This window comes from Rhinoderma darwinii, chromosome 4 (assembly GCF_050947455.1).
Source record: "Rhinoderma darwinii isolate aRhiDar2 chromosome 4, aRhiDar2.hap1, whole genome shotgun sequence".
Classification (NCBI taxonomy): domain Eukaryota; kingdom Metazoa; phylum Chordata; class Amphibia; order Anura; family Rhinodermatidae; genus Rhinoderma; species Rhinoderma darwinii.
Window position 1 is genome coordinate 124,409,361 of NC_134690.1, and position 13,570 is coordinate 124,422,930.

At 42.3% G+C, this 13,570-nt stretch overlaps 1 protein-coding gene across 2 annotated transcripts in view; it reads right to left on the bottom strand.

Moving 5' to 3' along the window:
* Positions 1-13,181, bottom strand: part of CCNL1 (cyclin L1) — a 34,523-nt gene extending 21,342 nt beyond the window's left edge. The window contains exons 1-3 of one of the 2 annotated variants that reach the window (XM_075861534.1): positions 12,868-13,181; positions 12,647-12,721; positions 8,493-8,602 (exon numbers count right to left, since the gene is read on the bottom strand). In XM_075861534.1, coding sequence (XP_075717649.1) covers positions 8,493-8,602; positions 12,647-12,721; positions 12,868-13,110 — 428 coding nt within the window. In that variant the 5' untranslated portion in view covers positions 13,111-13,181. The remainder of the gene's footprint in view (positions 1-8,492; positions 8,603-12,646; positions 12,722-12,867) is intronic. The other variant, XM_075861535.1, reaches the window with a different exon arrangement.
* Between the last annotated feature and the right edge of the window lie 389 nt (positions 13,182-13,570).

A 13,570-nucleotide genomic window follows, 5' to 3' on the forward strand; every position in this document is an offset into this window, starting at 1 on the left:
ACATGTACGCCGTCTGTGTGGGAACTGCGCATGCGCCGCTCCCACACAGTCCAATTTGAAATGCGCGCCGTCCAGCGCCATTTTCCTGTGGACCGGAAGTCGCGGCCGGACAGTAAATTACTACTTCCGGTCGCGGCTTCCGGACTTGTGCACTTGGACCAGCGGCAGCAGACGGAGCGGACGGGCCGGAGGTAGCCGCGGCGGCAGGAGCAGGTAAGAGATTTCTATGTATGTTCGTGTTTCAGTGTGTGTTTACTACTGTATGTAAACCTACTACACTGTGTGTTAGCTCAAAAAATGGCGACACACAGTGTAGGAGGTTAGACCATTCAAACCCCTCGTTTATCCCGGCACTAGCCAGGATAAAGGAGAGGGGGGATGCTGAGAGCTCACTAGAGCGAGGGCTTTTTACCCAATTTTGCAATGCTGCAATTTTGGGAATAGCTCCATCTAGTGACCAGCAATGGGAAATATTATAAATTAGAATTAATTTATAATATTTCCTGACTCGTGAAAAAAATAAAAAAAAATTTGAACAATGTTTAATCACCTACACACTAAATGTTTAATTAAAAAAAAACATGTTTTTCTGGCAACACATTCCCTTTAAATCCCTTAGTCATGCACAGCCCCATCAGGCCCTTCACTAGTCATAACAATTTATCAGTTCTGCCCAAAGCGCTTCTTAAAATACAGCAATATAAATTTCACGACAGATTCCCTTTAACCCCTAAAGCACCAGGACGCACCGGTATGTCCTGGTGCAGGGGGAGAAGTATAAATCGCGCGGAGAACACGCCATGTGCTGCGGGTGTCAGCTGTGTTTAACAGCCGACACCCAGGACTAACACGACTGTGCTGTTCCTGGCTGTTCAACCCCTCAAATGCTGCAGTCAATCGCAACATCTGAGGCATTGAAAAGAGGGGGTCTGCCTTAGTATTAGCCGTAGGTACTTTCATACAATTTTAAAAAGCACAATTGGACAAGATCCTCCATAAAATTCTTTGTTTAGTCACTGGGTAATACATGATTATGTGCACTTACTGGCCATGCTGACTGCATCAATTGAGCAATTCCTTAACCCATTAGTGACCGCCAACACGCCTTTTAACGGCAGCCACTAACGGGCTTTATTCTGATGCATATGCCTTTTTATGGCACTGCATCAGGATGAGTAAACAGAGCAGGGAGCCGTCAAATCTCACTGCTCTCGGCTGCTAGAGGCAGCTGAGGGCTGGGAGCGTCCCTGCTCTGCCGTGTGAGATCGATATTAGTATCGATCTCACATGTTTAACCCCTCAGATGCGGTGCACAATAGCGAGCACCGCATCTGAGTGGTTTTGGAGAGAGGGACGGAGCTCCCTCTCTCCCACCGACACCCGGCGATACGATCGCCGAGTGTCAGTGTCTTCTATGGCAGCCGGGGGCCTAATAAAGGCCCCCAGGTCTGCCTGGAGTGAATGCCTGCTAGATCATGTCTCTGGCATGACCTAGCAGATGCCTGTCCGTTTTAAACGGATAGACAGTAATACCCTGCAATACAAAAGTAGTAATAGCGATCGGAGAATCGCACAGTGAAGTCCCCTAGTGGGACTAGTAAAAATGTAAAAAAAAAAAAGTTTAATAAAGTTAATTAAAAAAAAAAAAAAGTGAAAAAAAAATGAAAAACCCAGCTTTTCCCCTTACAAAATGCTTTACTATTAAAAAACCAAAATAAATGTAAAAAGTTACGCATATTTGGTATCGCCGCGTCCGTAACGACCCAGACTATAAATCTATTACATTATTTAACCCGCACGGTGAACGCCGTAAAAAATGTAATAAAAAACGACGGATTAATTGCTGTTTTCTGTGAATCCTGACTTGAAAAAAATGTTATAGAAAGTGATCAAAAAGTCGCATCTACTCCAAAATGGTACCAATAAAAACGACAAGTCTTCCCGCAAAAAAAAAGCCCTCATACAACTGCATCGGCGGAAAAATAAAAACGTTACGGCTCTTCAAACATGGAGACACAAAAATAAATAATTTTGAAAAAAAAGCGTTTTTACTGTGTAAAAGTAGTAAAACATACAAAAACTATACAAATTTGGTATCGTTGCAATCGTAACAACCCGCTGAATAAAGTTATTGTGTTATTTATACCACACGGTAAACGGCGTAGATTTAAGACGCGAAAAAGCGTGGTGAAATTTCAGGGTTTTCTCTATTCCCCCCCAAAAAAAAAATTAATAAAAGTTAATCAATAAATAATATGTCCCCCAAAATGGTGCTATTAAAAAATACAACTTGTCCCGCAAAAAACAGCTATGTCGACTCAAAAATAAGAGTTATAGCTCTTAGAATGCGACGATGGAAAAAACGTAAAAAATGGCTTGGTCATTAAGTTTTAAAATAGGCTGGTCATTAAGGGGTTAAATGTGATTGGTTCAGTTGCTTTGCTCTCGGACTTGAATTGTACATGATACACAAATCCCAGTTTAAGGCCTATTAACCATAGATTTGCATGTAGTGAACCTCTACATAATGTCAGGTTATGAAGTGCATTTATCAATTTTTACGTAGATGTATATTTTACAGTGTTCTTTACGTATTTTATTGAGAAAACAAAGCGACACAGTTGGTTCTATATAAAAGGTTATGTTAAAAAGCCTGTGGTGTCTACAAAAAAAAAAAAAAAAGCGCCTGGATTTTAATACACATTATTTTTAACATGCTACGACTGCACTTCATACAGGGATATTAACCACCTGGAGACTTGGAGCAGTTGGGTCAGCACACAATGCAACATGCCAGGACACCAGTAAGTACAGACAGTGCTATTAATTGAATAATTAGCACAAAATTTGAGTTTACGATTTCTTCTATTCCAAAGCAAACTGGAAAAGGAAGGGAATGTTTGGCTAAAAGCTTTGAATAGTTGGGCTTAAATATAGGGAATGGAAGTATATAAAAGTCATCTGTAAAACCAAACACTTGCATGACTATTTGAAACACAGAAGTCAGAGATAATAGAATATGGCAGTAAGCAGTAATTAGAAGGGCCTGTTCACAGCAGTCGGGCTTCCATTCACGGGTTCCGTTAGAATTCTCCTTTGGAGGAACCGATGAACGGAAAGCCAAAAACGGAAACCATAGTTTCCATTTGCATTACCATTGATTTCAATGGTAATGATTCCGTTAGTTATTTTCAGTTTCCATTCCATTAAGTTTCTGTTTTTTCTGTGGAAACAATAGCGTAGTCGACTGCTATTGTTTCCACGAAAAGAACTGAAACCTTACGGAATGGAAAAAACGGAAACCAACTGCAATGGAAGCATTACCAATTAAATCAATAGTGAAAACGGAAGCCCGACGCTGACGTGAACACCCCCTTAGATGTCGTATCTCCCCATCCCTGATAAAGTCAGCTGAAAGGCTATTGGCTGCAATCAGTTTAGATGCAGGTCTGGTTATGTAAAAGCATAAATTAAGTTTCGATAAGTGACAGAACACCTTCCCCTTGCGGATCCTAAAAATTTAGATGACCAACAAAATTATACATAGCAGCAGGCTGCATTTCCCTTCCTCATAGGGAATCTATAAACTGCATAACTATATAATGTATCACAATATATCCATAAAAACAGCCTAAATATTTGGAATATACTTTTGGAAGGTGCAACTGTTTTTGCATGGGTTGTAATGCTGTAGGAATTCCGGTAGCAACAGTCATTTTCATAGCCAGGTAGCCCAACTGTATTTATGTTTGGTTTGTGAGGATTCACTCCTAACATCAGTTCTCTCTTAGGCCCCATGCACACGACCGTAAAAAATCTTCATAATTGCGGACCACAGTACGTTTCGCAATTATGGACCTGCCCTATTCTACGTATTGCTACGGAATGGTGTCCGTGCCGGGAATTATGGAGCATGTCCTACTTTTCTTTTTTTTACGGGCAGTGCTCCCAAACATTGTATGGGAGAACGGCACGAAAATGCAGCCCACAATCACGGGCACAGCCGTGTGCATGAGGCCTTAAGGTAGGGACAACCATAGCAGCTGCAATGCAGACAAATACCCACCCGACGTGTAGTTTTAGAGAACTGTTAAGGTTTGTGCGTGCGTTGCAGGTTGTAATGTAGGATTGGTTTTCAGTAATATCGTGGCTGCTACGGGCATCCCCACCCTCAGGCTAAGTTTATACGTAGCAGAAAATTTCTGTTGTGTATAATCCCCATGTGTTACATGTGGCTTTTGCTGCAAAAATTTATATAAAAGCACGCTATGGCAATCCTCAGCATGGCCTAAAATCTGAACAGATTTTTTTTGCACAGAGTGTAAATGGGGATTTGTAAAGCTGTGCACACTACGTTAGACCGATAAAACATTTTTTTTCTATGCAAATCAATTAAAAAAAAAGTAACTGGAAATTAAAGAAAAAAAATAATAATTTAATAAAGCGGGAGTTGTTAAGTACAGTATCCTCCATAAAAATGTTAGATGTGATAACAAAAGTTCCCTCATAAGTTATAATGATTAGGCCTACATAAATTTTGGCAGTGCCTTGGACCTCTCTTGACTATGATGCATGTAGATGAAAAGTTAGCACACCACGACCTAACTAGTGCACACAATATAAAATGAGTAAATATGTAGACAATATAAATATTGATCAGATATTTTTATGGTTAGACGAGGAGGGAAACAATGTATATGTACTGCTTGTGTTTCTTTCTGAAACTTAATGAAAACAGAACTTACTAAACTCTGGCTAAATAATATATGGCCCTGTTTTTTTGCAGGCAGAAAAATCTAATTTTGACCTGCCTGCAAATTCTTGCCGCCATTGTCGCTGCGTTTTTCAGCCACGACTATTAAGCGCCGCGGGCAAAAAACGCTCCCTCTGCCACCCATTCATATCAATGGGAGTTCAGAGGCGGAACCGTGGCAAGAAAGAGCATGCCGCCTTTTTTTTTTACTGCGAGAAGCTAAAAGCCACCGCAGAAAGAAAAAAAAAGAAAATACCTCTGCCTCCCATTGAAATCAATGGAAGGCTGTTTTAGAAGTTTTTTGCCGCGGATTCTAGCGCATCTTTTGCGTCAAAATCAGCGCAAAAAAACCCCCAAAAAAACTCAGTGTGAACTGTGCCTAAAGTTGCTATGAGCAGCAAGATATGCTAAGCTAAATGTTTCTCTGCCTTGTATTTCTCTTGGAAAAGATGCAAATATTGACAGTTAAAATAAACTTGGACAGCAAAGACAAAGGCTTAACATGATACAGGAGTCTGTCCAAATGGTTCACCAGTGGCCAACCTGTGAGTCCCCGATTCCAGTGACCTCAGAGCACTGGCTTCTCCAAGGGGATTTTTCGACACGTCACTCACTGTTGCCAAGACGACAGCTTCATCTCTATGTACCACTCCACATCACCCAGGCATTGGTAAATGTAGCTGGTTGCTGTATAGTCGGTTGCAAGGGGAAAAAAATGCAAAGTCAATAAAGGCATTAATTAGATATAAATACAACATATTTATGTATTAATTCACATATTGCAACCAATGTTAATGGTGCCCTACTAAGGTTTTGTGAAAAAGCACAAACTAAAAATATGTATGGGTAAACAGTGCATTTATTTAGATTCGACAGACAGAAATAAGTCACAATACCACAAACTAATGCGCTACACACTGACACGGTCCACTCAGTGCTGTGTGTTAAACTGTTGTCTAATGACATGTGGAATGTGAATTCCCAATTGAAAATTTATTCATACATTTCCAGGAGGAATTATAAAAGGAACAGCAAAGGGAAAAGATGCTCCAGCATGGTTTTTTTTTTTAATGAAGAACACATATGTACCAAAACAGACATGTCAGGAATGCTGACAAGTCCTCTTTAAATGTTGGTTCACTTCTGAGGCACCTAGATGTAAAACTTAAAGTGTAACTAAAATTTAAAAAAAAAAAAAAACACACCACAAAACTTTTGACATGTCAGAAGTTTTGACTGGTGGGGGTCCGAGACCCCCAGCGATCGCTAAAACGTTGCGGCAGAAGCGCTTGGGGGAACGCTGTGCTGCTTGGTTTATCGGCTTTCCCAGAAAGCCGATCCAGTGGTATACAGGCTGAGACTTTCTGTTGAGCCCGTACACGGCTACGAGGAAAGCCGATCGGAAACAAAAGCAGCACAGCGCTCACCTGAGTGCTTCTGTAGCTTCGTTTTAGCGATCGGTAGGGGTATCAGTGCTTGGACACCCACCAATCAAAACTACTGACATGTCCAAAAAAATTTTTTTGAACTGTTTAGTTACCCTTTAATATGGTGTACAAATTGCATTACCTATCGAGCACTGTCCTTGAGTTACAGCATGTCATCATTGATATTCTTTTCTCTGACCACAATTACCTAAGCTAACTGAGCTGGTTTAGTGGCCAAATACTGTAATTTAAAAAAGGCTAATTTACTTGGAATTGAGTGCAGTAGCGAGAACAGCAGTCTGACTATATAGTACAACCAGTTAGTGGCTTATCATATGACTAATTCCAGTGGCAAAGAAAAACTCTGAATACATTACTGAAGAATGCTATAAGGCACACTGAACTGCAAGATCAATTGATCTATAAACCAAAGTACTTCCAATATATACTTGACATTTTATGCAATCCACATCTATGTAAACTGACAAATGTCCAAAAGTTGAACCTATGCTCTAAAGGGTCAATTAGAAAGTAACTCAATTACCATGGTCATAAAGTGTTTGCCAGTGACTCCAAAACAAGTCAGATTTTGTATATTCCACACATAATGTTTAATATTTTGCCTCATTACAAAACCTTGAGAAATCTATAATATGAAAAGCATTTGATGCATTTTATGTATATATTACAGATCAGTGCAGTATGTATCCGTAATCAAGGCGCTCACACAACCTGATCAAGTCCCATATTGTACCTCTGATTTTAGGCTCTGTTCACACTACCGTTCAGAGCCTTAGCAGTGCTTTCCTTTGCCATTTTCTGGTATTTTTGATGGCAGGAATAGCAGTGCACAGCAATATTCCGGTCGTCAAAAGTACCAGACCCTACAAAAAGGGGTGTATTGGGATTTGCAAATACCCATTTAAAAATAGATGCAGCATAGCAGTCATGCCATTAGAAAAGAAACTAAATTGTGGCATACTGCAACACACACCAAAATATAGCAATGTTTCCCCATGAAGAGTTGTTTCTCTATGGCAGTATGGTGTATCATGGAGGCTCCACACACTCTTGACAGTATTCTGGCACAGAAGTTGCAATTCGCGCACATTTTTTTTACTTTTTACGTCGCAACGACCAAGTTTAAAAAAAGTGGGTGGGGCTTAGCAGACTGGGTCATTACAAATGGACTTTCATTTACACCAGAAAATTGCATAAATTATAGTGCATCTGTAATCCAGCTCGTAGCTGGGGTAGATTTGACTTCCCGGCGATTGGGTGGCCAAAGTTGCACATAATTTATTAAGAGGCGTGCGCCTCTTAATTTAGACGCATCTAACTCCAGCACTTTAGACTAAGAATAGCGTATGAAACACCAGTCTTAATAAATTGCCCCCAAAGTGCTCACGGGTCTGCAATAAGAGCCTATGGGTACATGGTCAAGAAAACAGCTTTGCCATGTGGAAAAGCACGAACCGAAGTGTCAGTGTTTTCATTAGCAACCAGAGATCCGCATTTTTCTAAACTACAATGGGCAATAAGTCCTTTTTTTTTTTTTTTTATAGACTGTTTTGATACATGACGACCAGTAAGGAATGCATAAATTATACGTTTATCCAATCAAGTAAAGAGATTAAACGTCACATATCGCGAAAATACTAAGCGACAATGACTCTAAAGTTCACAGTTCACAGCTGTTTAGTTGCATCACTTGGTCAAATCACACAACAAAACACTGGCTGAAAATATAGTGATACTTATGAGCTGGCTGTTGGAATATATTTCAGGTGCATTATACTAGACAATACCACTAATTCTTATTTTGTATGGTTACATTCTATTACAAAATCAAACCTGTGTCATGCCTCTGACTTGTAATTTAAGGAGTCTGTTATAAAGGCTTGGTCATCCCATACATAGCTAAGTGTTGAAAAGATTTCCAACACAAGACCTTAACTGAAAAATTAAGCAAGATATTCACATGACATCATGAGGGTATTTTTTAACACAACAACGATGCACAAAGAAAAAAAAATTATAACAAATAAAAACACCAAGGTGTTGTATGTGTCATCTAATACTCTGCATGGCCAATTGGATAGGAAAGATCAGAACACCACAAGTACTTTTATCGTTCTCAAGAAGTAAATAATGATCCTGCTATAAAGAAGTGGTAAAAGGAGAAAGGATTCAGCGTGCACCACTTTTGTTAGTTAAAAATCTATTCACCATTAAATGGGAACATCACAAACTGCAGAAGTGAAGGAACTGTTCAAACACACATCATGTATTTCCATAACAAAGAAACATACCGTTTTGCTCTCAACTGGCGCAAGTGATGAAAAACATTTATCACATCTCTAATTCGTCTGGGAGATTCTTCTATTTTGGAAGCGAGATTCATACAAGCCATGGCAACAATCTGAAAAGAAGTCAATATGATAAAGAGAACCATATTTCAATATCTGACAAAACAGATCATTGACAACACAGGGAAAGCTGTACAGTAAAATTGAAAGGGGATTGCCCATCAGGGACATATCCACAGGATATGCCATAAACGTCAGATAGATGCGGGTCCCACCCCTGGGACCTGCACCTATCTCTAGAGCGGGGCCCTCTAAAACCCTGTTCTACCTTTCTCGGCTCCTGCTGCCTCCCGACTACTTCCTCATCAGGTGGTCAGGAGTAACTTCAACAGAAAACAATAGAAGTGAATGGCATTTACAGAAGCAGCATAGCTCACATGCTACACGGTTTCCGTAGCTGTCATTCACTTCTATGGGAGTTACGGAAAAAGCCTAGTTCAGCGAGCTACGCTGTTTTCGTAACTCCTGACTATCTAAATCAGGAAGTGGCTTGAGGCAGTGGGAGCCAAGAAAGATAGAACGGGGTTTAGAGGTCCCCATTATGGAGATAGGTGCAGGTCCCAGAGGTGGCACCTGCATCTATCTGTGATGGCACATCCTGTGGATATGTCATAAATGTTCCTGATGGGAAAACCCCTTTAAGCCACCACCTGCAGAGCGAAAAAAATGCAGGACTATCATACACCGGTTACAATTTATCATACACCGGTTACAATTTACATTTTCCTGATGAGAAACTAACTTAAAAAGACAATCCTTTGACTGAACCCATTGCTCTCCATCGGATGTAAATTGATTGTACCAGTTCAGATTACATCAAAAACCTGCTTGTGCCACCAAGACCTATTAAAGGTTAAACTCACACACGGCATATTTGTTGTGCATTTTCAGTGCGTATTTCATAACAAAAACCTGCGATAATTTACAGTACAATGCATGTGGACGAAGATTGCAAAATCCCATCCACAGGTATCGGAAAAATTCCATGCAGAATTCAGGATGTCAACTCTGCTGCGGATTATACCCCTTGCAATGCACTTTTCTGCAGAAAAATCTGACAAGTGTGAACCCACAGCAATCTCTACTCAGTAACGTAGTAAGTACTCAGTCGACTGCACTATTGATTCCGTCCGAAACTACGGAACCCTGTCACAACGGTGACAAACGGAAACCATTAGCTAGGTTTCCATCACCATAATGAGTTCAATGGTCACCGGAAGCGGAGGTTCCGTTTGCCTTTCCGTTGAGGGGTTAACCCAACGGAATCCCTCAACGGAAGGGCAACGGTGATGTGAACAGGCCCTGAGAAACAGAATATACTGCAATCAATAGATATTGCAGTATATTGTGCAAGTGATCCAACTATCTCTAGTTTAAGTCCCCTAGGGGGACTAATAAAAAGCTAAAAATAAAAAAAGTAATACAAAGATAATATATTTTTGTATATACATAAAAAATATCTATAAGTTCAAAATACTCCCCTTTTGCCACTTTCCCAAAAGGAATGTAAGAAAACCCAATTGGTATCGCCACATCCATGAGTCTGAACTATTACAATATAACTTATGAACTTGATCGATATTAGCAGTATCTTCTGTGTTAGAGGCACACAGGACCCGCTTTCAGTCACTTCATCAGTTCAGATGAACTGACTGAAATCAGATGAGAGAGAATGATGCCGTTTCTATGTATATAGGATACATAGAAGCTGTATCTTAAAAAGTAAAAAAAGGTTTTAAATAAAAGTGAATTTGAAAGTGGCTTAAAGACATAAAAAATAAAATTTGTCTACAAGGGTGTACATAACATTTAAAATCCAAAAACAGCTTTGGTTGACAAATAGCCGTGATCTGGGACTTCCTCTGTTTATGCTCCCTAATGGTTTTTCATGCAAACCATTCCTAATCCCGGATTCTTGGGTTGTCAATGTCTCAAGCAACACTGAACAATTTTGTGTCCACATGTTATCAATGTAATAGGTTAAAGGGGTATTCCAAAAAACATAAATTAACACCTATCCAACCATCCTGAGAATGGGGGAGCTGAACCCCCAGATCATTCTCATTGTTCGGCCGCAGTGAGGAGGAGCAGTCAAGTATGCGCCTACTGCTTCATTTTAAAAGTGGTTTTCCCATGAGGGACATATCCACAGGATGTGTCATAAATGTCAGATGCGGGTCCCACCTCTGGGAACCGCTCCTATCTCTAGAACTGGGCCCCCTGACCTCCGTTCTAGCTTTTTCTGCTCGCGTGGCATCCCAGCCACTTCCTGATTACATGGTTGGGAGTTACGGAAAAAGCGCAGCTGGCTGAGCTACTATTTCCGCATCTACTATTCAGTAGTATGGGAGTTCCAGAAACAGCGTAGCTCAGCGGGTTATGCGGTGTCCGTAACTCCCGGCCATGTAATCAGGAAGTGGCTGGGATGCCACACGAGCAGAAAAAGCTAGAACGGAGTACCGGGGGGCCAGTTCTAGAGATAGGAGCGGTTCCCAGAGGTGGGACCCGCATCTGACATTTATGACATGTCCTGTGGATGTCATATGTCCCTCATGGGAAAACCCTTTTAACGTCTAGGAGAATGAAAGAAACAGCCGGGCGCTGCCGTCATTCCAATAGACATTGAATTGATCGGTGGGGCCTCTAGCGATCAGATACTTATCACCTATCCTGTGGATAAGTGATAATCTATGATTTTGGGAATACCCCTTTAGGCAGGATTCACACGACCGGGTCGTTCCTGAGCCCGAGTTTCGGCCGGTAAAATCGGCCATTTTGCCCAGCCGGTTTGCATAAAGTTATGCATCCGTGCCGGGCCGGGCAGATCCGGACAGTGACATCAGCGGCAGCTCCTGAAGGGGAATCCCCATGTGTTCAGGGATTCCGCTTCAGGAGTTTCCCCTGATGTCACTGCCCAGATATGGACAGAGACATCAAGCGCTCTGTCCAGGAGCGGAATCCGCGAAAACACGGGGATTCCGCTCCTTCAAGGAGCTAAAGTGCGGCTAGCACATAGAGCGGGGAGATACCTCCCTGCTCTGCTATAGTGGCGTCGCTGCAGTAGTAGCAGCTGCTGCTACTAGCGGCGCCATCGAAGGTGTCGCCGAGCCAGGGTGCTTTTAACAAGCAGGGGAGGCGCTCCCTCCACCTGCTTTACACCCCGGCCCTGCAACACAGTGTACAGCGATGCCATTCGTCAGAATGGCATCAACTCACATGCACTCTGCGCTGTGAGGAGGAGGAGATAGAGCGCAAGCGCCGGGAAACCCGGCCATCACTCGAAACACATTCCGGTGATGGCCGTGTAATACCCGGCCCCATAGACTTCTATGGGAGCCGGGCGCCCGGGCAAAGATAGAGAATGTCCTATTTTTTGACGGCCGGATTTCCCGGCCGTCAAAAAATCGGTCGTGTGAATAGCCCCATTAGGGGTCTATCATTCCTAATGCAGCCGGGTGCCGGCCGATTTATGAACGGCCGGCACCCGGCCGGGAAACCCTGCCGTGTGAATGAGGCCTTAATTATGAGCACAATTATTCCCTAAGGCCTTATTCCCACAAACCTATTTCTCATCTATGTGCTAACAAAGGACAGCACACTGACCCATACAAGTCAATAGGGCTATTCATAATGTCACTTTTCACGCACGTGTCCATTTTTGAGGACCAAACTTGCCCAACGTAGTCTACGGGCGCGTAAAAAAAGGAGCACAGACATCTGCATGCTTTCCGTTTTTCATGGATCAGCTGCTAAAGAAACGCAAGAAATAAAATAAAAAATAGCGAAACCAGAAAGTTCCTAGAGAATAAAACTTGAGACATGACAAGTTTATATGCACACACATTTTTTGGTGGATAAAGACATGCTTGTGTGATTAAAGGCCTAACACTTCTCACTAAAGTAATAGATTATAAATGTACTTGAGGGAATTGCCATGTATGCAATTGTCTAGTAAGGCTATTCTGGGCTACCTCGGACTTCTATGTAGAGAAGTGACAGGATAGGATACAGTAGATCACCATACACTGTAACGACACCACATACCCTGCCTGGCACTACCACATACATGCTCAGCTTTTCCATCATGCTTTCCTCACCTCAAAGCTGTGCTTTACGAACGACTTGGAGAAGAAAAAGCGGTGGAATAGGACTTGCCCAGTCGCCATGGCCACCTGAGGAGACAAGAAGGTGTAAGTGACGGATGCCAGGGGTGAGAAACAGCCGCCATCTTGCGCACCCCCGGCCCAGTCATAATACCACCTCCACCAGGCCCTACGCTGTATAGAAGCCCCGACCAGTGCCCCCAACGCCCCCTTACCTGCGGCATTCGTAGTAAAATGCCGGCTGACTGGATGAGCTCACAGCCTAGAATGCGGAGGTCGGTCTCCGTGTTTAAGTCTAGGCCATCCAGCATGGAGGGTGTCGGCGACAACCGCTCCTCGGGTATCATGGAGTTATCGATGGTGAGGTAGACATCCGAGTACAGTCGGTCGCCGATGAGAATACCATCGTTGGGGCGAGGGGGGACGGCGGGAGCGGAGAGATTGGGTAACGCCGCCATCACTGTGACGAGAAACGTATCTGCAACGAAAAAGTCAGGCGGGGAACCGGAAGTAGCGCGCCGCCGGAAGTTCTATATTCATCCGCCAGTGTCAGGTCGCGAAATAGTCCTAGTTCCCGGCATCCCGCGCACTAGTGTCATATTATAGAGGATCGCAGTTGTCACCGGTCAGTTCTATGTGGAGAATACAGAGTCTCTAGAGGGGGAGACCTTTGTATTATATCATACAGGTTTATGATTGCTAGTATAGGAATACAATAATCTGTGAAAAACCTTACGTGTTTTAGTCAACATTGTGTATGTGACTTGGTCTAAAAAAAAACAAACTCTGGGGACTTGTAGGAAGTAAAACCAAAAACTTTCTAGTATACATTCTGGTAATTTTTTCTCCTGCCCCTCATTACCAGGATCCCACGACAGCGACATTTATCTATAGGAGTGTTTCGTTTTCTTTTCGGCA